Genomic DNA, 25,668 nt, shown 5'->3' on the forward strand with positions numbered 1-25,668 from the left:
AAGGGGGGGGAGGAGGGGTTCGAGGGAGCCGGCTGGCCGCATAAATTATTTTCATTTCAAATCTGCTGCCGCCGCGGCTCCGCTCTCATCTTCCGACATAATATAAGTGCAGCTCATGAGAGGAGCCGCGGCGGCGGCTTTTAAAATGGCTCCCTTAGTTCTTCGCTGCATTTTTTTTTAAAGTTTAAAACTGCCGCCGTGGCTCCTCTCACGATCCCGGCCTGTGTCAGAGAAGGCTTCTGACGCAGGCCGGATCGTGAGAGGAGCCGCGTAGGCATCTTTAAACTTAAAAAAAAATCCAGCAAAGAACTAAGGGAGCTGTTTTATCTCCATGCTGCTACGAAGGAACAGGTGAGGGGGAGGGAAATGCTGATGTACAGGGAGCAGACAGGCATGGCAGGCAAGCAGGGGGAGAGGGAAAGGGGCTGCTTTGGGGGTAGGGGTGTGCTGGGGACACACAGCAGTCATGGGCAGGAGATCACAGAACAGGCAGGCATGGCTCAACAAGGGGAGAGGGAAAGGGGGCTGCTTTGGGGTGAGGGGTTTGCTGGGCCAGACAGCAATCATAGGGGGGAAACAGAAGGGGGCCACGGAGCAGGCAGGCATGGCACAAAAGGGGGCAGGGGCATTGGGAAACGGGGCTGCTTTGGGGGGAAGGGTGTTCTGGGGGCACACACCAATCATGCCGGGGAAGAGAAGGGGGCCACAGAGAGATAGGCAAGCATGGCGCAATGGAGAAATACAGGCAGGTAGGGTGCAAGACAGAGATACAGACAGAAAGAATGACAGACAGACAGACAGCATCCAAGCACAGAGAGAGAAAGGAAAAAAAAAAACAGTCGTCTACTCTAGCACCCGTTGGACAGGGGGAGAACGAAAGAGATGCTGATGGACAGGGGGTTGAAGAAAAGGAACGGAGGACTAATGTTGGACAGGGGGAGAAGGAAAGAGGTGCTGCTGGACAGGGGGGAGGTAAAACAAAGGGAGAAGGGCTGCTGCTGCATAAGGAGAGCAGTGAAGGGGTGGTGGTGGACACAGGGGAGGTAAAAGGAAGGGAAAATGGACAGGGGGAGCAGGCAAGGGGTGGTGATGGACAGCCAAGGAAAAAGAAAGGCAGAAAGAAAAAAAGCAGCTAAGGAGAGAGAGAGAAAGAAATAAAGACAGACACACACACATATGTTCTAGCACCCGTTAATGTAACGGGCTTAAAGACTAGTATATATATATATATATATATATATATATATATATATATATAACAGTGCTAATGGGATGCTAACATATCAAGCATTACAAAGGTGATCTAAAACCAGAGTTTAGCTCATATTTTAACACTATCCAGATAAGTAAAAAATAGTAAAGTTAACTTTACTTTTTTTTTTTTTTTTAACTAGCCTTTGACAGTTTTCCACACAGGCATCTAATAAATAAACTGAGTGTCCTCAGGATGGGCTCCAAAGTGATGGGCTGGGTCAGGAACTGGTTGAGTGGAAGGCAACAGAGGGTAGTGGCCAATGGAGATGATCTGAGGAAAGGGATGTTACCAGTGGTGTGCCTCAAGGTTCTGTTCTTGGGCCTGTTCTTTTTAACATTTTTATAAGAGATATTGCTGAAGGGCTGTTGGGTAAGATTTGCCTCCTTGCGGATGATACGAAAATCTGCAATAGACACCCCGGATGGTATGAATAACATGAAGAAAGACCTGGTGAAACTTGGAAAATGGTCTGAAATTTGGCAGCTAAAATTGAATGCTAAGAAATGCAAGGTCATGCATTTGAGCTGCAAAAACCCGAGGGAACCGTACAATTTAGGGGCTGAAGAACTTTTATGCATGAAGGAGGAATGGGACTTGAGTGTGATAGTATATGATGATCTTAAGGTGGTCAAAATAGATTAAAAAGGCGATGGTGAAAGCTAAAAGAATGCTAGGATGCATAGGGAGAGGTATGGCCAGTAGGAAAAAGGAGGTATTGTTCCCTTGTATAAGACTCTGGTGAGACCTCATTTAGAATATTCTGAGCTACCCTGGGAGAACGGTATAGAAAACTGAATGAATAAATAAATTAAAAAATACAATTCTGGAGAATGCATCGTCATAAAGATATAAACAGGATGGAGTTGGTCCAGAGGAAGGCTACTACAATAGTTGGTAGTCTTTGTCATATGGTGTATGGGGACAGATTTCTCAAAATATAGACTTTGGAGGAAAGACAGGATAGGGGAGATATGATAAGAGACCTACATGGCATAAATACGCATGAGGCGAATCTCTTTCATTTGAAAGGAAGTTCTGGAATGAGAGGGCATAGGATGAAGTTAAAAGGTGATAGGCTCAGGAATAATCTAAGGAAATACTTTTGTACAGAAAGGGTGGTAGATGCATGGAATAGTCTCCCAGTAGAGGTGGTGGAGACGATGACTTTATCTGAATTCAAGAAAGTGTGGGAAAGGCATGTGTGATCTCTTAGGGAGAGGAGGAGATAGTGGATGCTGCAAATGGGCAGACTGGATGGGCTATTTGGCCTTTGCCTTCATGTTTCCATGTAAAAAGTGGCAGAGGCCCGCATTAGTCCACTGTAACAGAGACCCCTAAACAAATTTCTGTGCAATGTACCTTGCTGAGCTCATTAAAGCCACAGATTCATGGATGTACTGAGCACACAAGTCCTGAGTCTATTCAGACATGGCCAAAATCACCTAGCATTTCCTATACTTCTCATTAAGCAATGTGCCCTGTGAATGAATATTCTCAGAGGCAGGAAATATTGTGAGCCCACATACTGGTGAAAAACCTGATGCTTCTAAACACGTCTGTTTTGTTTTCTGTTTTTTTTCCTTTGGAAGTGGGAAAACATAGTAACATAGTAAATGTCAGCAGATAAAGACCTGAAAGGTCTATCTAGTCTGCTCAACAAGGTGGCCAGAGTTGTATCTGTTAACTCTGCACAGGTTCCACTTCTTCATGATTCAACACTGGCACACAATTTCTCTCTCTCTCTTCCTACCAAATTGGGGTTGATTATGCAGTAGAAGTCTGCCTGACACCAGTCCTACTTCTGATCTGCTGGAGTCAGTCCGCCCTGGCCGCCATGTTGGTGGGGGCACTGGAACCTCTCCTCCTCTCTGCCCCCTGCCTCTTCCCAATCCTAAACTAAACTAAACCTTAAGTTTATATACCGCATCCTCTTCATAACTATAGAGCTCGGCACGGTTTACAAGAGTTTAATAAAGAAAGGAGTAGCATAGAGGGATTGGATGTTGAGTCCAGGGGGGAAGAGAACATTACAATTTTGTGAAGAGCCTAGTTTTCAGGTGCTTACGGAATAATTGGAAGGAGCCCAGATTCCGTAATGGGGCAGTAAGATTATTCCAGAGCTCTGTGATTCTGAAAGAGAGAGATTTGACCCATTTTCCCGCATAGAGGATACCTTTTAGTGAGGGGAAGGATAGTTGAAGTTTTTGGGTGGGCTTGGTGGTGTCAGGGCTCAAGGAGTTCCAAGAAAGTGGGATTAGTGGAGGGAGGATGCCGTGTAGGATCTTAAAAACTAGGCAGGCGCATTTGAAATGAACTCTAGAAATTATTGGGAGCCAGTGAAGTTTGGACAGAAGTGGGGAAACATGATCCTCCCTTTCATGCATGCGCCCCCCTTCCCTTCCCCCATACCTCTTAGTTGAAGCTGTTGTTCATGGCGGTCAACAACATGATTTTTGTTACCCATCAGCAATCCTGCTGATGTCACTTCCAGGTGGCGTGCATAGGGAGAGCTGACGGGGTCGCAAAGAACACATTGTTGACCGCCGTGAGCAACAACTTCAACTAGAGGTACAAAGGAAGGGAAGGGGGCGGGGATGAGGGCGATGGAGGAGCGCCTCTCACCCTTGCTACGCCACTGACTGCAGTTGCCATCTAAGCCCCCTCCAGCCTTGATCCTGATGTCTTTGCAATTTATAGGACCCAGACTGTAGAAGTCTACCCAGTATTGGTCTTATTTCCCAACCACTGAAGTTGCTGTCAAAGATCACCGTAGCTAGGAAACAATTTTGGATTCCATCCTTTTTCTACATAGAGATCCTCTGGTTTCTTGAATTCTGTTACCATTTTTGTTTTCATAAGCTCCCCAGGAAGGGCATTCCAGGTATTCACCATCCTTTCTGTGAAAAAGTAGTCTTGGCATTGCTCCTAAGTCTCCCACTCTGTAACCTCAACTCATGACCTAGTCTAGTCCTATCACTTCCCTGTCTCAGATTAGTTTGCATATTAATACATTTTAAGTATTTAAATGTCTGTATCAAATTCCCTCTATTTCTCCTTTCCTTTAGAGTGTAGTTTCATAGTTTATTAAAATTTGATTAAACGCTTAACATAAAATTTCAAAGCATTGTATATTAAAAATCTAAAGTAAACAAAAACAGTACAAAAACAGATAACTTGGGGGGGAAGGGTAAAGCAAAAAGGATAGAAGAGGAAAAATTACAATTCTTAACCCCCCCAAAAAACAAACAAACCCAGGGAAAGATTTGGAAAATATTTAAAATTTGTAAAAAGTGAAGATAAATTAAAAAGGCATGGGATAAGTCAATCATATGCATCTTTAAAAAGAAAGCATTTTAAGCTACTCTTAAATTTATCCAGACTTTGTTCTGCTCTTAAATATAATGGGAGTGAGTTCCAAATTGAAGGTGCCCTTACCAAAAAAATGTATGCACGGTGAGTGCCAATTATTTTTAATGAAGGAACGTTAAAAGTGTGTTGAGATTAGGACCTTAAAGTTCTGGGGGGATCATATGGAATAAGAATTCTGTCTATAAATGCTGGTGCATTGGTCTATCGGGTCTTAAAAGTAAGAAGGGCGATTTTATAAATGATCCAATGATGAATGGGCAACCAGTGAGTATCCTTCAGCAAAGGAGTGACATGATCAATTTTTTTGAATTTGTGATAATTTTTATTGTTGTATTCTGTATGAGTTGGAGACATCTAATATCCTTTTGATATAAACCTTTATATAGTGAATTGCAGTAGTCGATTTTGCTTATTATAAGAGAATGAATTAGGATATTGAGGGAGTTAGAGTCAAGGAGAAGAACTAAGGATCTTATCATCCTTAACTTATAGAAACAGTTTTTAACCAGAGCACTAATTTGAGGACGGTAGGTAAGATTGTTGTCAATGAGGATACCTAAGATTTTTACTGTCGAAGTAGATTCAAGTGGGGTGTGATCAATGGAAATTGGTGAAACTAAGTGCTGGCCCTCTTCCAAGGAAAAAGAACGTTATTAGTTTTTGTGATGTTTAACGAGAGTATGTTTGAGGTTAGCCAATCATGAACTTTAGTTAATTTACAGTTGATAGAAGCGATATCATTAGAGTTAGAGGGGTCGATAGTATAAAGAAGTTGGCGGTCATTAGCGTAAGCATATACTGAAAACCCAATGGATTGGAAAAGTGTTAACAGTAGAGCGAGATAAATTGTTGAAAAGCAGAGGGGATTGTATGAAGCCTTGAGGAATTCCATGTTAAGTATGAAACGATTTAGAGCTAGAGCCGATGAAGTAGACAGTAGAGAATCTATCAGAGAAATATGATTTAAACCATTCAAGGACCTGATGAGTAATTCCGATAGAAGCTAATCTTTGAAGTAGAAGCTAATGATCAATAGTGTCGAATGCTGCTGCAAGATCCAAGGAAATGAGAAGTATAGATTTATGATGATCTAAGTAACAGTGAATATTTGTGTACATAGGGCTAGATGCGCTAAAGTCAGCGATAGTCGCTAAACCTATTTTCACAGCTTTAGCAATGATCGCTATTACTGACCCGATTCACAAAACGGCTCACTGCATATTTTTCCCCTTGATCGCCCATTTACCGATCCGGCCATGCAAATTAACTAAAACCCCATGCAAAGTAGCCAAGCGATTGATGCATTAACATCGCTTGGCTAAACAAAAAAAACAAACCCCAAAAACCCAGGGGTTTTAGCTGTTGTAAAAAACAGGCAGGTTATACCTGTCAGTAATTGGTTATTTTTTCATTTTTTTCAACGTCAGATATTTTGCGTCAGATGCCCATTCCCTCCTGCCACCAAAGGCCCACTCCTGCGCCAGGTGCCCTCCCATTATCTACCCTCCCCCTTTCCTTCCCCCCCGTGAAAAAAAGGCAGGAGGAATGCCCATTCCCCTTCTGCCACTGGAGGTCCCCCGCACCTTCTCAGAGATGTTGGAGAAGGACAGAATTTATTTATTTATTTATTTAGATTTATATCCCGTTCTCCCAGTAGCTCAGAACGGTCTACAAGTAAACATACATAGTAGAAGTAGTTAGGCAAATAAATGTGCAATAGGTTTAGATGTTTGGACATACAAGATTGTGCAGTATTTATCAGGTTACAGACAATTTTTCAGAGTACAGACAATTTCTCAGAGTACAGACTAAGAGAGGTCTATACTGAAATTTAGGAGAAGTTAAATAGAGGAGAGAAGAGAGAGGTGGGGTTTAAGGGGGGGTGTAGACTGAGGGAGATCTTTTGTTGAAGAGGAGGGTCTTTACCATTTTACGGAATGTCAATAAAGAGTTCTGTTGCCTGAGTTGGGGGGGGAGTTTATTCCAAAGATGTGGGATGAAGTGGCTGTAGGATCGTTTGCGGGCAGTTTCTGAGAGGAGGGACCTTCCAGGGGGAATGCATAGGCGTATTTCCGATTTTGAGCGGAGGGTGCGAGTGGGGGTGTAGATGGGAAGCTTAGATTTTATGTAGGAGGGGGTGGTGGCATAAATTCTCTTGTGGGCTACTGCTAGGGCCTTGAAAGCACAGCGCTGGCTAATTGGGAGCCAGTGTTCAGCGCAGAGTGCAGGGGAGACGGGATCATGGTAGTTGAGGTTGTGTAGGAGGCGGATAGCTGCATTTTGGACACGTTGGAGGCGTTTGAGATTATTTTTGGTTAGTCCATTAAATAGGGAGTTACAGTAATCCATTCTGGAGAGAACATATGCGTAGAGGAGTTGGGCGAGGTCAGGTGTGGAGATGTAGGGTTTGATCTTTTTCAGTTGGCGGAGGTAGTAGAAGGAGGTGGAGATTACTTGGGATATGTGGGCGGATAGGGATAGGTGTCCATCTAAGGTTACTCCTAGGCTGCGTACCTGATCTGTTGCTGTTAGTAGAGTGGAGTCCCATGCTAGGGTAGGATGTGTGAATTTGGTGCTTTTTTTCCTGATCCATAAGAGTTCTGTTTTAGTGGCGTTTAGTTGAAGTTTGTTGTTTGACATCCAAGTTTTCATATCGGAGAGGCAATGTTGGAGGTTAGTAATTTGGGACGATCGGTTCTCACCTAGTGGGAGGAGCAGCTGGATGTCATCTGCATAAGAGTGGATTTTAATGCTATATTTCTGCGCTATATCAATGACAGGCCTGATGTAGAGGTTGAATAGGAGGGGGGATAGAAGGGCGCCTTGAGGAACACCATATTTTATAGGCTTGGGGCGAGATTTGTGAGTTCCTAGTAGGACGGTCTGGGTCCTTTGATGGAGGAAGGAGGTGATCCATTGGAGGGCTGTGTCCTTGATTCCGAGGTCATAGAGTCTGGATGTGAGGAGGTGGTGGTCGACTGTGTCAAAGGCCGCGCTGAGGTCAAGTAGGACTAGTAGGGCATCACTGCCTTTGTCGAGTATTGCCCAGCTGTCATCAATGATGTCAAGGAGTACTGACTCTGTGCTGTGGCCTTTTCGGAAGCCGGACTGGGCAGGGGATAGAGCAGCTTGTTCTTCAATGAAGGGGTGAAGTCGGTGGAGCACAATTCGCTCAAGGAGTTTGGAGACAAATGGGAGGTTGGAGACTGGGCGATAGTTGCCGGGTTCGTTAGGATCAAGAGTGGGTTTTTTGAGAGTGGGCTTGATAATAGCTGACTTCCAGCTGAGGGGCACAGTCCCAGTGGTTAGAGAGGTGTTAATGATGGGGAGGATGGATTCTGCCATGGCGTCTTCTGTGGACAGCAGGAGGCTGGATGGGCAGGGATCGAGGATGGTGTTGGAGGGTTTGAGTTCTCTCAGGGTTTCGAGAACCTCGGCATGAGTGGCCATATGAAATTGGGAGAGAGCGGCGGAGGGTGGGGTATTTGGAATCGGTTGGGGTTGAATAGGAGTGGGTTTGGTGTTGGTGTCAAGATTATCTCGGATGGTTTGTACTTTGGACTGGAAGAAGTCCGAGAGAGTCTCGCTATCAAGTTCTGTTTGGTTGTTGTGACTTTTTCTTTGGGCGCTGGTGAAGAGTTGGTTTGTGAGGGTGAACAATTGTTTGGATCTAGAAGGGGCTAGTTGCAGGAGGCGAGAGTAGTAGGTCTTTTTTGCTTCTAGGATGGCAGCTTTGTAGGTGATGGATATGTTATTCCAGTGGGCTTTGGTTTCCGAGTTCGGGTGTTTGACCCAGATCCTTTCTGTTTTCCTCAGTGATCGTTTTATGGATCGGAGGTCACTGGTGTACCAGGGAGCAGGTGCTTTGTTGGTGATTATTTGGGTTGTTTTTGTCTGGGCGAGGCTATTATAGAGGGATTGGATGTTGGAGTGCCATGCGGAGGCTGCCTGGTCAATGGATTGGGGATGTTGGGTGCAGGTATCATTTAGGGTGCGAATGCCCGCGGCCATGGCTGGAGGGCTGACTGAGTTAGGGAGTTGACGTAGGGTGGGAGGGGTAGGGTCTTTACGCGGGGCAAGGGTAGTTTCGAGTGGGAGTTCGAATTCAATGAGGTGGTGGTCTGACCATGGGACTGGTGTGGTGGTATAAGTTGTTTGTTGGGGTTCTGTAGTTGGGTCACTAAGGGTGAAGAGCAGGTCTAGGATGTTGCCTGCTGAGTGCGTGGGGGTGGTTATAGCCTGATGAAATCCCAGGTCGGTGAGGGAGGAGAGGAAGTTGTCAATTTGTCCTGAGGTGTTGGGGTAGTCTGGGAAATTGAAATCTCCCAGGATGGTCACGTGTTTGTGTGAGATGGATAGTTCAGTGATGAATTCGAGGAGGGTCTCTAGGGTATCTGCTGGGGAGCTAGGGGTTCTGTAGAGGAGTATGAGGGCAATTTTGTGTTTGTGGCCTATGGTGAACGCAAGTGCTTCTAGGGAGGGAATATTGATGGGGTTTATCAGTTTAGGTGTGGCGGAGGTCTTGACAATGGTAGTCACTCCACCTCCTTTCCCAGAGGTACGTGAACAGGCTAGGGCCTGGTAGCCTGGAGGACATAGTTCGCCTAGTGTTATCCCATCATTGTCTTGGAGCCAGGTTTCAGTGATCATGAGGGCGTCCCAAGTCTTGTCACAGATGAGGTCGTGTAGGAGGAAGGATTTGTTGCTAACTGATCTTGCATTGATGAGTGCCATTTTGAGTGTATTGCTGGAGGGGGCTTGTTGAGAGGGAAGAATGGGGATGAGGTTGGTAGGGTTTCTGGTACGGCATTTTTTAGGTCGTGAAGAGAGATCACCGTATCTGCCTTGGCCTGTAATTATGGGAATGGTGAAGTATAGTGTTGTCAGGAGTGTAGGGGAAGTGGTGGAAGTGGGGGTGGCTGGGAGGGTGGTTTGAAAAGTGGTGGGAGGGGGGGCGGGGAAGGTGGTAGCTTGAAGAGTTGGGGGCATGACAGGAAGGGGGAATGGGTGTTGGGTCGGATGGAATTCAGGAGAGTCTCCCTATCAAGTGCTGGCTAAGTCCTGCTGTTGTAGCTAAGTCAGGAGAGGCTTGGGCAATAGATGACTAACAGGAAAGATTGCGCAGCCAAGGTTTTTATGTAGTCCAAGGATGTGCTGGGGGGGAAGTGGGGCACAGAAGTGATTGCTGGTAAACCTTTGGCAATAATACAGTTTGGCACTAAGCAAAAGCATAAACAGTAATAGAATTTGGCATCTAAACGAGAGCATAGAAAAAAGAGCATAGATAGTAATGAAATTTGGCACTAAACTACAATATAGTCAGGAATAAAATTGGAATCGGGTGGAGTTCGGGTTGGGAGGGTTAAACAGGGGAGAGCTGTGAGAGCAGGAACGGTGGTCTGACGGCCTTGAGCACGGGCAAAAGAAGGCGGCTCTCCGGTGGTAAAAGTTTGTTCAAAGTCGGCTCCTCTGTGTCGGGAGGGGGGCGGAGCAGGGCTCCCACGCTCCTCTCTCGATGCAGGGAGGACCAGAGAAGAAGGCAGGCTCTCCGGTGGCAAAAGTCCGTTTAAAGTTGGCTCCTCTGTGTCGGGAGGGGGGCGGAGCAGGGCTCCCACGCTCCTCTCTCGATGCAGGGAGGACCAGAGAAGAAAGCAGGCTCTCCGGTGGCAAAAGTCCGTTTAAAGTTGGCTCCTCTGTGTCGGGAGGGGGGCGGAGCAGGGCTCCCACGCTCCTCTCTCGATGCAGGGAGGACCAGAGAAGAAAGCAGGCTCTCCGGTGGCAAAAGTCCGTTTAAAGTTAGCTCCTCTGTGTCGGGAGGGGGGCGGAGCAGGGCTCCCACGCTCCTCTCTCGATGCAGGGAGGACCAGAGAAGAAAGCAGGCTCTCCGGTGGCAAAAGTCCGTTTAAAGTTGGCTCCTCTGTGTCGGGAGGGGGGCGGAGCAGGGCTCCCACGCTCAGTCCATCCTGCTCATAGGCTCGCCGCTCCAGAATGGCGGGGCTTTCCCTCCCTTGTGCATCATGTGATGCATGGGGAGGGGCCTAAGGCACTGATTGGCTCAGATGCCTGAGGCCCCGCTCCTTGTAAGGGGCCTTAGGCATCTGAGCCAATGAGGGCCTTAGGCTCCTCCCTCTGTATTCCAGGATATAAGGGAGGATGAGTCTAAGCCAATCAGGCTGGTGGCAGGAGGGAATGGGCATCCCTCTTGCCTTTTTTTCCGTGAGGAAGGGGGAAGGGTAGGGGATGGTTCGGTAGGGGGGCTTCGTTGGCAGGAGGGAGAGGACATCCCCAGTGCCGGGAAGTCCAAAAGGGCTTTTTTATTTATTTTTTTTATGGGGCAGTTATTGTAATGTAATGTAATGTAATGTAATTTATTTCTTATATACCGCTACATCCGTTAGGTTCTAAGCGGTTTACAGAAAATATACATTAAGATTAGAAATAAGAAAGGTACTTGAAAAATTCCCTTACTGTCCCGAAGGCTCACAATCTAACTAAAGTACCTGGAGGATAATAGAGAAGTGAAAAGTAGAGTTATAGGAAAAATAAAAATAAAATAAACATTTTAACAAGACAGCATTGATCTAAATGCTTTGGAAGGTAGAAGAGAGGAGAGAAAGGAATAGAAGCAGAAGGGGAGTCGTTGAATAGTAGAATTCTGGAGAAATTTAAATGATAGAAATAGAACAAAACAAAGACAAAAGGCAAAACAATAGATAAGATTAAAGATAAATCATAAGCTGGAAAGAAAAATAAAATAAAACTTTGTCTTCAATCCACGGTTTCAGCGTCAGTGATGAAGTGGAGCAAGTAAGTTTAGGAGGAGCGATTGATGTTTCCAGAAAGGGCTTCTTCAGGGAAGAGACTTGGCAGACAGGCCCAGGATGCCTATGTCTCCTCCCCTGCGATGTTCTCCCATCCATGCATTCCCTCCCAGACACACTGCCCGTGCCCCAGCCGCTCCAAGGAGGCTACCCCAGATGAGGCCCACGGTGAATGCAGGATTCTCTCCTCTGCGGGAAAGCCACCCAGAGCCAACAGTCGATCTTCTTAGCGGATTGCATGGGGGGAAGAGTTCTCACTCTTGGTAGGATCGGGTCTGTGTGCTCTCGGTGGTTGTGGCTGATCTCGTTGCTGCTTAGGTGTAAAAGCAGTTGATCTCCACTGCTGCTGATATTTAAAAGCAGGCAGATTGATCTCTCCAATGGACTGCAGGGGGAGGAGTTCACACTCCTGGCAGGATCGGGTCTGTGGGCTCTTGGTGGTTGCGGTAGGTCTTGCTGCTGCTTGTATGTAAAAGCAGTTGTTTTTCTACACACACACACACACACATCTGTCCATTTATAAAAAATAAGGTTTCCTGCCTCGAAAAGCTGAGTGGCAGGAGGCTGCTTTTGGGGCTTCCCCTGCCTCTCAGCTGCTTGGGCTTCCCTTTGCCGACTTTGCACATGTGTAAGAGTCACTCTCACACCAATCAATCGGACGAGAGAGAGATTATGACAAACCTCCGCACAAATCATTCGCACGCAATCTTTTTGCTACATTTATCACTCTTCCACAATTGGCCAGAGAATCGGCCAACAGTGATCCAGTCAGTATTGGCGATTTATGTTTAGTGCATCTAGACCTTAATCTGGGGATAAGCTGCAGCTTCCCCCAGGTCTAATAACAGTTTATGGACTTTTACTCAAGGAATCTGTCCAACCTTTTTTAAACCCAGCTACATTAATTGCCTTTACTGCTTGCTCTGTCAAGTAGTACCACATCTATATGCTGAATGAAAAACTATTTTCTCCTATTTGTTTTAAATGTGTTACTGTGAAACTTCATAGAGTAACCCTTTTACGAAGCTACGCTAGCGTTTTTAGCGCTCGCACTGCTCAAGAGGTGGCGGTAGTGGCTAGCGTGTGCTATTCCGCGTGTTAAGGCCCTAATGCGCCTTTGTAAAAGGAGCTCTTAGTCTTTGAACTTTTTGATAAACTCAAGTTTACCCATTCCACATCATTCAGTATTCTATAGACCTCTTTTCCATGCTGAAAGGCCCCTGATCTCTTTAGCCTTTCCACATATGAGAGTTGTTAGATTCCCTAACTTTCTCTGGTTCAACTTCATCTTTTATGAAATGTGGTGACCAGAATTACATACAATACTCGAGATGCAATCTCAGCAGCATTTTTACAACTGTTTAAATGTTGTGGTTTGGTGGATTTTCCAACAAAGCTGCTTTTCTGAAATGCTATTGGTAAGTCACATTTTTATATTTTTTTAGCTCTTTTGTTTAAAAGGCTCTAAATATTTTTCCTGTAGGGCTTTCTTTAAGGTAGGAGATAGAACACATCTATGATCTTAGGCTTTAAATAACTTGAAAGTAGTTTGTAGATCATGCCTTAACTGGTCGAGTTATGTATATTGTGACAGGGATCTGGCTAGCCCTACTAGAAACGGGGAGAAAGCCCCTGTAAGCCCCATTAAAAACTCTGTTACCAGGTATAGGAAACATCCTGAACAGTGTAAAAATCCTGTGCACAACTTTAGGAAGGGGCCTGCCCCTTTAAGAGTGTCCAGAGCTCAGGCTGATATTGAGAAGGCAGGGCCCTTTAAAAGTTTGTCTAACCCTGCTAGGAGGGGGCGTGGCTTGTGGCCGAGGCTCCCATTTACTGAGCTTTCCTCGTCAGATAGGAGAGACAGCTGGGACAAGGAGCTGAACAGAAGCTGGGAAGGAAGCCAGTCTTTCCAGCTGAACCCATGGCCAGCACAAGGAAGTTTCCCTGAGGATTGGGAGATGGAGGAACTGGAAGCCAGCCAGTCCAAACCAGTCGCAGAAGCCCAGCCTGAGGACTATGACATGGAGTACCAGGAGGATTGTGTTTTGCCTAACTGGGAAGAACATGCAATGGAGTGTGGGTAGGCTGTTAAGCCAAGCAGTTTTCTTTTTCCTCATGGGAGTTTTGAGTTTGTGTTTTATTTTTTTTGGAGCAGTTTGTGCACTGCTTTGACTTGTGCTTGGGGGTTGAAGAAGGAAAACCTGAGCCTGTCTATTGGGAGGGTGGCAACATCTGTGGTGTACAGGCTCATCTCCTCCCAGCCTGTTGGGGATTCGGCTCTACCCAACAGGGCCACAGCCAGAGCCAGAGAGAGCGTTTTCAGAGAACAAGTGTTTGGTGCATGAACTGTTTTGTTAGGCCCTGAGTAAGGCCAGAAGGAAAAAGTTAAGGACTTTTTTGTTGATGGACTGGACTGACTCTGAAAGCACAGCTTGTGCTAAAGTGAGACTTATTTGCTTCCTATAAGGAATGAATTGAATTCATGGAAGCCTGTCCTTTCTGCTCGTGCCATTTCTGAAATTGTGTTTGGAGTTTTGTTTTCCATTAAAGTGTTTTGTTTGATCAACCAGGAAATAGTGTGCAATTCTTGGGAGGCACTGAGGGCTGTGTTCCACCACCTTTATTTAAACTTTGGGACTGGGATTCAGCGAAGCAACTAGGCCTAGCCAGGATCCTGTCCCACAATATGTGCAAGCAAAAGAATGTTCTTCCAGAACCTCTTGATCCTGCTCTATCTTCCTGAACCTGAATCAACTCTTCCAATAGTGAAGATTCTAGAAAAATATACTCCTTTCTATGAAATTTCACCTTGCATTGTCTGTGAAATTTCAAAATAAGAACATGCCCAGGGTTAAACATCCTTCTGAATAGACCGAGTCTTTCACACACACAAAAAAAATATCAATATTTACAAAAATAGGAAATTCATGAAAAGTGGAGTGTCCTCTTCCTAAAGAAGTTATGAAAACTACATCTCTCTCTGAGCAACTCAGAAAGGTAGCTACTAAAATTCCTTTAAGAATAATTTCCTGAACCAATGTCTCAAGCATCACTATCAGGTTCACACCCATCATCATCCACCCCATCTCCTGTTTTATTCTTAATAGTAGAGGAAATATAATAAGCTTTAGATATATTTAGGAGGGATGCAGAGTCCAATGTTACACCTCAATTACATACTGCTTCAATATCTTTCAGGCTGCTGCCACACACTGAGCAGAAGATTTCAATGTACTGCCCATAACAATATCTAGATCTTTTTCTTGGGTGGTGACCTCTAAAGTGAAACCCGTACCATCAAGTAAACTACACTTTAGATTATTCTTCCCAATGTGCATCATTTCGCAGTCATCCACAATAAATTTCATCTGCCATTTGGATATCCTGTTTTCTGGCATTTCTCATGCTTTTTAAACAGTTTGAATAGTTTCAAGTTTATTTATTTCAAGCTTCAAGTTTATTTAGGATTTCTAACCCACATATTGGACAATGCCTTCTAAGCAGCATACAATCTAATTACTGTGTTTCCCCGAAAATAAGACAGTGTCTTATATTAATTTTGGGCCCAAAAAATGCTTACTTTCAGGGATGTTTTATTTTTTTCATTTACAACAATCATCTTTCCCTTCCTCTCCTCCACCCTAATTCTTCCTCTTTCCTTTCTTCCCCCATGTGCAGCATCTTTCCTCCCCTCTCACCCATCCCTTTGTGCAGCATCTTTCTATCCCTCCCTCCTATCCCCCTGTGCAGCAGAACCCCACCGACCCTCTCACTGTGAGAGACTGACATACCTCCGCTCCAAGGCCTCCTAAAGCAGCAGGGGTGGGGGTTGCTGAATCGACGGGTCTGATTTTTTCAGCAAATCAGGCAGCACTAGTGTCAAGGATGGAGTCAGGGAGTATTGGGGACATTCGGGGGGAGCTTTGTGGGTCAGTCTTAACTAGGACTTATTTTTGGGGGTAGGGCTTATATTAGGAGCATCTTTAAAAATCATGCTAGGGCTTACTTTCGGAATAGGTCTTATTTTTGGGGAAACAGGGTAGGAGTTAAAAAGGAAAGTGCTTACAGTTACATACGATGGACAAGATAGTGAGGTAAGGAGGGAGGACTACAATGTATAAATAAGACAGTGGGGGGGCATGAGGGTACATTAAAGCTTTCGCATAATCCACTCCTAAGCCGTCAGAGAACCCGAATAGTAGAAAATATGTGGAAAATCAAAGTGTTAAGTATATGCATCAACAAATAGAAAGGTTTTAAGTCAGTTTTGTCTCATCCTTCAATTTAAATCACCTCATTTGTCATTCCCAAATCCAAATCATTTATAAATTCATCTTCCTCCATTAAGAGAAGCTACCATTTAACCCTAACCTCTATTTCCTATCTAGTAACCAGTTCCAACTCCAGAAAAGAACATTGCTTCCAATTTCATGGCTTTCTAATTTTCTTAAGAAACTCTCATAAGGGACTTTGTCAAAAGCTTCTCTGACAGGATTCGATTCAAAATTCTGTGCTTCGTATATAAATTTCAAAATCTAGGCCTACCACATTTTTGTAGCCTTCTACCTAATCCTGCATGCTCCCCACTAGGAATCTGCATCACTTAATCAGAATCTCCTGCTGCTATCATCATTTAAAATTATTACGTGGGACAATATTTGACACACTTATCTTTAGCATAGTTTGCCCAATATAATGGAATACTATCCCTATGTACATTAAACAGGAACTTACATTTGCTCACTTTAAACACACTCTCAAAACATTTTTATCTAAACAATTATATGAAACAAATTGAGGATCCCTGTTTCCTTCATCTGTGAGAGGTTGGGGGGGGTCTTAAATGTGGGGAGTTCTGAATGATATAATTAACTATTTTCGTTTTTTTCTCCTTACCATAGTAACTTTTTCAGGATTCAACTCGATTCTACTTCTTTCATACTATCCATGAACAATAGTAAACCACTGAGAGAAGGCATGCCATTCTGTGGTATATCAAAAATAGGTTCATAGTCTAAAGCGCACAAGGACAAAGGCGCGCAGGACTTCATCGTGCCGAAGAAAAAACGTATTTTAAAGGGCTTCGGCGGGGGGTGTTGGTGGGGAACTCCCCCACTTTACTTAATAGAGGTCACGCTGGCGCTGTGGAGAGTTTGTAACCTCCCTCATTATACTGGAAACTTGAACTTTTTCCCTGTTTTTTTAGGTAAAAAGTTAAGTTTTCAGTATAATGTGGGGGGGTGTACCCCCCCAAACATGGCAGCATGATCCCTATTAAGTAAAGTGGGGGGGGTTCCCCTGTCAGCGCCCTTTAAAATATGGGTTTTCTTCAGCGCAATTAAGCCCTGCGCTCGGTTGTCTGCGCTCGATTTTCGGCGCGCCTTTGTCTTCGCACACTTTTGACCCGTCACCCAAAAATAAATGAACTTTAATAATGATACATACCTGTAGTCTGCTGATGTTCAGGCCAGCTGATTTCACCTCCTCTTTGAGGGTGTCCTTAGACTTGTCAGCCAAAGTTAACCTTTTGGCTAGGGCACGACACTATCAAATAAGAAAATATTCATTTAATCCAGGATTTTTTTTAAAAACACAAATAGGCGTTTAAATATATCACGGGCTGTATCGAGGTGGAAGATTATATCTTCTTTCTTAAAGGACCCTCGACTACAAGAGGGCATCCGCTGAAAATCAAGGGAGGGAAATTTCATGGCAACTCCAGAAAATATTTCTTCACCAAAAGGGTGGTTGATCGTTGAAATAAACTTCCACTGCAGGTGATTGAGGCCAACAGTGTGCCAGATTTTAAGAGTAAATGGAATTTACATGTGGGATCTCTAAGGGGGTAAAGTCAGAGGGGTGGGTCAATGGAGTGGGCAGACTTGATGGGCTTTGGCCCTTTTCTGCCGTCATTTTCTATGTTTCTATGTTTACACATCAAACTTCCGTGGTGTAGACCCCCATTTTACATAGAACTTACAGATCAGAACAAACTCTGCTCGGGTGGTATTTTAGGAAAAGCTCTGCTGATAGAGCCTTTTTTAAAAGAATACTTTCAGGCATTCATATACAGCAGGAACAGCCATTTTACAAATACTGTATACACATTAACAAAAATGAATGGCCCAGACCCCGCAGCTTCTAAGAGCAGGCAATGGCACCTACGTAGAAGTGGCAATTTCACAGCAACTAACTGTAACTGCCCTGTTTTACAAACCTACACATGTAAGTGCTTTTCATACATTGCTTTTATCATTACTGATGACTCGGATTGACTATTGTAATATTGTATTACTTGGTGTAAATAATTGTATTATTAAAAGGTTACAAACTTTACAGAATACACTTATCCGCTTACTGACCCATTCGCGTTCCAGAGCTCATGTAACATCATTGCTGAAACAATATTACTAGCTCCCTGTTGCTTATCAAGTTCAATGTAAATTAATTCTTAAGAACATAAGAATAGCCTTACTGGGTCAGACCAATGGTCCATCAAGCCCAGTAGCCCGTTCTCATGGTGGCCAATCCAGGTCCCTAGTACCAGGCCAAAACCCAAGGAGTAGCACCATTCCACACTACCGATTCAGGGCAAGCATGTCTTTCTCAGTAACAGACTATGGACTTTTCCTCCAGGAAATTGTCCAAACTTTTCTTAAAACCAGCTATGCTATCCACTCTTACCACAACCTCTGGCAATGCGTTCCAGAGCTTAACTATTTTCAAAGTGAAAAAGCTTTTAAACAGGACTCTCCTGAACGAGGCAAGGGTGTCCACTGTCGCCCTTGTTTTTCCTGACTTTAGACCTGCTCATAAGAGATATTTACGCTAATACAGATATTAAAGGTGTTCAGATAGGGGGTCATAGTTTTAAACTTGCTGCTTTTGCAGATAACCTTTTTGCTCATCTTACGGATTCCCGCCGCTTTGCTAGACACCATTGGTGAATACGGGGATTTTGCCAGTTTCCAGCTGAATCTTTTAAAATTGGAAGCCTTGCCATCTTCACTTGATCTCAGAAACCAATGGGAGGCTCCCTTTCCGCTGCAATGGGCTTCGGGTTCCTTTAAATATCTAGGTATATACTATTAATGTTTCTAAACTTCTTTCAGTTACCAAACTCCAATTAGAAATGTGTGTGTGTGGGGGGGGGATCTTCCTCTATCCTTGCTGGGATGTATAGCTTTGGTCCGCATGGTCATTTTTCCCCGTTGGTTATATGTTCTCCAAACGCTACCCCTTTATTTGTTGGTAGGAGGCCGGGGGGCAGAAGGAGTTTGGACTTCCCAATTTTGGACTTTACAATGACGCCTGTTTATTACGTCATTTGAAGGACTGGCTACAGGGAGAAGATCAATTTACCCCTTTGTATTTTGAATTTGCTTTCTATGCCCCTCATACCTTCCATAGTCTTTTGCATTTACCTGTTAAGGATATCCCCGCTCTGTTCAGATCGAATATCTTATTGAAATCTATGCGGGCGGTGTGGGGTAGTTTCATTTGTAAGTTGGGTGGGGACCCCAGGGTGACTAACGAGATCTCATTGAGGGGGAATTTAGCCTTTCCTCCGGGATTCATTAACCGTTTTTTTGGACATGGCTCGTCGTGGGATCCACACAGTGGAATATTTGTTGACTCCTGAGGACCTTTTGAGACCTCTCAGGGAGTTTAGCAATCAGTTGGGCCGCTGTTGGGGAGAAACCTTTGCCTATTGTCAGGCCAAACACTACATTTCTTTCATTCCCTCAGGAGAGAATTGCGCAACCTATTGGGAAGAATCTTCAAGTCTTCTTCACAGGGGTGGCGGGCTCTCACACCTCAGTGTCGGTGTTACATAAGGCCCTCTATCAATTTGAATGCCCTAAAGACTTCCAGTGGCTACAAGCAAAGTGGGGCCAGGAACTTCATAAATATCTTAGTCAGTGGAACATCCTGGGTGCCTTGAGCGGGATCCCTAGGTTGATAACAGGAGCGGTATTTCGGGAGTGTTATGCTAGAGTGCTTTATAGGGCTTATTACAACTAAGTGCAATTACATAAAATTGGGAGTATTTCCTCTCCTCTCTGTTTAAAATATGGCCGGGACCCTAACACTATTGTTCATTCTTTCTGGGATTCCTGGACTATTTGTTCCTTTTGGGGGGGGGTCTCTCACGATTTATATACAACGCCTTTACTCATGCGCCCTCTGGGAAAAAACTTAAAACATCTCTCTTCTCTCTATAAACATTCTCCTACCCTTCTCCTCTTCCCCCTAAGATTGGGCTTAAACATATAACTTGATCTAACTCTTATTGTAAACCACATTGATTCATAGTAGAGAATTGCGGTATATAAGACACTGTATTGTAATCTCATTTTGCAGTTTTAGTTTAGTATATAATTTTGTCTCATTTAGATTACTGCAACTCATTATACATAGGATGTAATGCTTCATTGTATAACAGACTGCAGTTAATTCTAAACATGGCAACGTCTCTCATTATTTAGGAAGAAGAGCTTTGAACATGCGTCCCCTTTATTCAAAGAACTTCACTGGCTTTTGTTTCAGGGTAGGATACACTTCAAAATTACCTGTTCGGCTTTTTTTTTTAGGTCTTTCATGGGATGGCACCAGAGGAGCTAGTCTCATATCTGAACTTATTTTTCTAGTAATTTTCCACTAAGACAACGTCAGAGACTTACTTTAACGTTTTCCTCGTTTAAGTCCATTCACTTTAAATGAATTCTTGAACAATCTTTCTCGTTTCAAGTAGCCTCAGTTTGGAACGCTATCCAAATGGAGATCTGGACCCTCAATTCTTATAGTCTGTTTCGTCACAGTCTTAAATCTATTTATTTAAGCAATTTTTTGTGCTAATTTTTACCAATTGTATATTTCTTATTTTAAACTCTCTTGTGAGGGTAGAGATGGTATAGAAATTTACAGAATAGAATTGAACAGAATATATCCATCTCACCTGATCAAATGCTTTTTCAGCATCAAGCCCTACCTCTTCCCTTCCCAGCTCAGCTGCTTGTGGCTCATTCCTGCATGTTTTTTTTTAGTGCAGCTATTGTGCGTGTGTTGTGTGTGCGCGTGCAGAGGTACGGACCATACACTTACACAACACACACACCTACCGACATCTCCAGACCTGCTGGTAAATTTTGCCTGGTAAGAGGTGGGCGTTCCCTTCTGAGCAATACAAAGAGGGCTCTTTTAAATACTAATGAGCTTCTTGTAATGCATTTGCAAAGGGTTCTCGGTAGCTGCTACCCTCCGAGAACCCTTTTGAACATTGAACGCTGAACTGCCTTGCAAGTAAAACTGGCTACAACCAGTTGAATGGCAGAGTTTTGAGCAATCAGGCCTTGGTTTAAAAAACAAACAGCTTAGCACCATCATCCAACAGCTTTTCAATCATCCTGAGAATTAAGGAAAACAAATTTTCATAAAGATAATTCAAAGGTTTACCGAAATACACAGACTTTCAAATATTTCCCGAAAGAAGTCATTTGCCTTAACTCCAAAGGAAGACTGTTCTCTATAGTTGGTCCTGCAATAAAGAACATACACTGCCTCCTCTACATAAACCTGATGGAAAGTAGCAACATCCACCCAAAATATATCCTGGGATTTCAGTGCTCCAGTTGGACAATATATTTTTAAACTAAAATATTTTAAACTGAATTTGCTAAACAACTGGAAGCCAATGAAGTTTCAATAACTGTGGAGTAATATGTTCCAGTCTAGATCTACCCCCACTCCCTTATCACATGGGGAGCAGCATTCTGGGCCTCTTGAAGGGCTCTCAATAATGTCTGAGGTAATCCACAATACAAAGCACTCAATTACTGGAAAAAGAAACTCTGTACCTTTGCTTACCTCTGCATAAAAATTCACTGCTTTGCTGTCAGCCAGTTGTAATTGTGTTGTAAGTTCCACTATTCTTGTCATGTAGTGACTTTTTATTAGATCTTCACGAGACTCTGCATCTGAATTCTGGTCAATACAAATGACAATTAAACTACTGAATTTAAAGGCAAATTTGCATTCATTACTAATCAATGAAAACTGGGGGATGCTGGAAGGCAGAATGTATTCTTTGTCAATTGATAACTGTGGCACTAATTCATCCTTTCTTTTTTTATCATTCTTTTTATTGAAATTTCAAATTAAATAGCATATAACATGCATCAGGAAATAAAATTCAGTTTGCAATAAGATAATTAACATAGGCAATATTGACAGAAAATTCTGTATCATAATAACAAAACAAATGAATTTCCTATAAGCCCACAAGCAAGAGAGAGGAACTCTTAAGGAAAAGAGTCATCATTGCTAAAAACACACACAGCAACATTATTCAAACTAAGTACAGGGTATCTAGACAGATATTTCTACATTATTCTATTTCTTCCCTATTACAGAATAGAAAACTAAGTTCCTTCATTTATTTCCCTCCTATCCACACTTGAGACCTGAATTGAGTGTTTATTTTCAAGAAAAGCCTTAAGTTGTTTTGGGTCATAGGAAAGGTATCTATTTGATTCAAAAAGGATTAAGCATTTACAGGGAAAATTATTTTTTTAAAAAATGTGCATCCAGAGATAATACCTGTGGACGAAGCAATAAAAATTGCTTCCTCTTCTCCTGTGTATCAACACAGACATCAGGAAATATCCAAACCTTTCCTCCCAGAAACAATTTGTACTGATTACGAAAATACAGCCTCATCACCCAGTCTTTATCTGACTCAAAGAGTAGTTCTTTCACACTCTTCCTCTACAGATGTTTCCAAAAACTGTATTAAATTCAAGCTATCTATAGATAGCTCTTCTTGTCTCAAGACTTGTCGCTTTTTCCCGGGCAAGAAATATGTACGGGAAACAAGAGGAGTAGCTTCCTTAGGTACCCCTAAGTTCTCCGTCATATATTTCTTAAACATTTCTAAGGGGGCTACCTTTTTTGACTGGGGAAAATTAACAAAATGAAGACTCAATCTTCGTGTATAATTTCCAGCTTTTCCACCTTGTTCTTAAGGCCTGTAAATCCTTGACCAAACACTAAGAACCTGTTTTACAAAGCTGCGCTAGTGGCTGCCGCGTGGCAATAGCCCCGAAGCCCTTTAAATCTCTATGGGCTTCAGGGCCATTACTGTGCTGTAAAACAGGCCCTAAGGAATTTCAGATCCTGTTGAACTTCCTCAACTTTTCTTTCCAGTTCAAAGTTCTTTGCCTCCTGAGTGACTAGGCATGTTTTACAGTCTTGTAAGGTAACATCCAATTGTGTCCCAGATGAACTCTAACATTACATGGGTAGGTTTAATCATGGGGGGGAGAGAGGGCTCACCATCATTATGTTGCTTCTTCAGTTTCCCACCAGAAGAATCCAGCAGCTGTTGTCCATCTATTTCTCCCAGGATTTCCAAAGTTCCAGGGGAGAACGGACGCTCACCCGTGTTTGCGTCACTTCCTCCAACTGCTCCCCTTCAAGCTCTGGTTGCCCCCTTCAATCGATGTTGTATTAGCCGCTAGGCTGCCTGCCTCCATCGATGGCTCTGGGAGCTTCTCCATGCCAGGATCTGAGGGTGGAAGTCTTTCCTCTGGGCTGAGAGCTGCATTCAGCTCCAGTAAGGCCGCCTCACAGCCAGCACCAGTTCTGGAGAGTAATGCTGAGTGGACCATGAACCTCTCAATGGATGAAGCGAGAATGGATGAAGTGGGAAAGAAGAGGACTCTGAAGGGAAAGTCCCTATTTTCCCTTTTCTTTTGCCCATCTTGAAGTGAGTAACCAAAAGGAAGTAGCAGGAAAAGAGTTTGTCTCCGGAGCCCAAATCCGACTAGAACGCCATTTTGATTTCCTCTGGCCCTAATTCATCCTTTCAATTACTAAACGCTTCTGTAATAAATATGTTCACCCAGCTGTTAGGATGAAGCATATTTCTAATTTCAAAGGTTGGCAAAAGATATTGTAAAGAAAGATGTATGATGTTTTAGAAAGCATTAATGAAAAAATGTTAAGCAGAAAGCTTCCAATGGCATGTCGGAGGCAACTTGTAGGTAAGCTATGTTGAAGCTTTTCTCCAAAGTTATGTAATCATTTCTATTAATGCAGTTGTGCCCTTAAAAGGCAAAGATAACTTTTACAGGGTGCCTGTAAGGAAGACAGGCCTAGTACTCACAATAAGCTATTTAAGGTTAATGCAAAAACATGCCACATTCACCTTTCTTCTCTCCCCCACCAAACAAATATGTACATGCTGTATATGAGGAATTGGTCTAACACAGGGTATGCAGCAAGCTAGTCCAGGTGTGGAGTGAGTGATAGTCACTCCATGTATTAAAGGCTTAGAAGGACCAGGTTTTCACTTTAATTTCTTTTGACAAGGGTTCAGACATTGATGTTCCTTGAGAGAAACTCAGAAGCCTCAAAAGGTGTTTACAGAGTGAGCTTATTCTTTAGGAACTCTGGTCTATTTTATCTAAGGACCTTGAAAATCAGAGATAAGAGGTTTTTTTGGCCCTATAGCCAGGGTGGTTTCTGCAGGAAGGGTGTCATGCAGCCCTGTATCAGTCATGCTGCAATATTCAGACTTAGTTGGAGCTAATGCATACTGTTTTTGTTTGACCAATGTACAGGGCATTACAGTAGTCCAGTTGTGATGTTATTATAGCATGGACCAATGTGGTCAGACTCATCCTTCAATACACAAAGAGAGATTTCATAAAAGCCATAAGTGGTAAACAGTTTTTAAAGGTTATTTAAATTTGCAGAGTCAAAGTAACAGTACGCCAAGACTATCGACTTGTGAGGGGGGAGGGGAAGGAGTTCATACTTTCCAAATGGTATTTTGAAGTCAGGTCCCTGCCCTGTTTGTGTTATAAAAAAAAAAAAAGATTCTCTATTTCTTGGGGGTTCGGGCACAGTTTGACCTTTTTTGGTCCATTCCTGAGGTGCTGTTAGATAGACCCAAACACATAAAAAGTGTTGAAAAATCAAAGTAAATGGCCAGAATTTGGTTCCATAATCAAACGTCGACAAGTATTCCAATGAATAAGGAATGAGTAAGAATCCACCAGCATAAAGCAAGCACATGTAAAATCTTTTTTGGGGGGAGGGAGATCAACATTTTAATTGTTTTCATTCTTCACTGCCAGGACTGCACAAGAAATTACCTTTTCTTTTTGATATGAAGTTTAAACTATCTATTTAGTAAGATTATTCATAGCCTATTAGTTATCACTTTGGTTAAATGGTATGCTTTCAGGTTAGCCATCCAGCATCTAGGTATTGATACTTCATAATAACCTTATGATCAAGAAGGTATCAAGGTGCTGGTATCAGTACTGATGACTTGTATTGAAACCAGCTGTGCATAAGCCTGTGCCATATCCACTCTAGATACACACCTAACCATGGCTGACCACACAAACTTACTGGTGAAAAAATGTTTCTTCATGCTGTGGAAACTAAGGACCATTAAAAAATACTTCGACCCAACATCCTTCAGGTTGCTGGTGCAATCACTGATCCTATCCATCCTTGACTACTGCAACATCATCTACCTGGGTATCCCACAAAAAAACAGTAAAAAAACAGATTAGTTCAAAACACCGCCGTTCGCCTAATCTTCGGACTGAGAAAAAAATGACCACATTAGCCCCTATTATAAAAAACTGCACTGGCTACCAATAGAAGCGTGAATACTATTCAAATTTTTTTGCATCTGTTTCAAACAAGTCTGGGGACTAGCACCTTCATACCTGCAAACTCACTTCATTCTACACCACCCCACACAAACAACCAGAAACAAAAACATCTTTGCATACCCAAAGATCACGGGCTGCAGATACAAATCCTTCCTGGATAGAATCTTTATGTTCCAAGCGAATAGACAGCAAGTCTGGCTGAGAAACTGCATAAATGAACCCAATCTGATTTACAGTGCATTCCGAAAATCAATTTAAACCGCCCTATTCGACAAATTCATCGACTAAAACAGTCCTCTCCCTCTCACTAGGATATCCCCCTCTGTAAACGCCTTTTCTTTCTCTCAAGAAGCTCCTTTTCATGTATTCTTTACCCCTGGAACTCCAATTAGTATGTAAGCTTTCTATTTAGGCTTATTGTTATTCGCTGACTTTCCAGCCTTCTTTCAATGTGAACCGCCTAGAAGTTGCTTGATTATGGCGGTATAGAAAAATAAAGTTATTATTATTATTTATAACAGAGAAGGAA

The 25,668-nt window shown here is 43.2% G+C and overlaps 1 protein-coding gene across 3 annotated transcripts in view; it reads right to left on the bottom strand.

The window, feature by feature from the left end:
- Positions 1-25,668, bottom strand: part of PPP1R21 (protein phosphatase 1 regulatory subunit 21) — a 113,121-nt gene that overhangs the window by 7,205 nt on the left and 80,248 nt on the right. For all 3 annotated transcript variants that reach the window (XM_033937745.1, XM_033937744.1, XM_033937746.1), the window contains exons 19-20: positions 21,313-21,429; positions 16,891-16,989 (exon numbers count right to left, since the gene is read on the bottom strand). In XM_033937745.1, the coding sequence (XP_033793636.1) occupies positions 16,891-16,989; positions 21,313-21,429 (216 nt within the window). The remainder of the gene's footprint in view (positions 1-16,890; positions 16,990-21,312; positions 21,430-25,668) is intronic.

This window comes from Geotrypetes seraphini, chromosome 3, assembly GCF_902459505.1.
Source record: "Geotrypetes seraphini chromosome 3, aGeoSer1.1, whole genome shotgun sequence".
Lineage (NCBI taxonomy): Eukaryota > Metazoa > Chordata > Amphibia > Gymnophiona > Dermophiidae > Geotrypetes > Geotrypetes seraphini.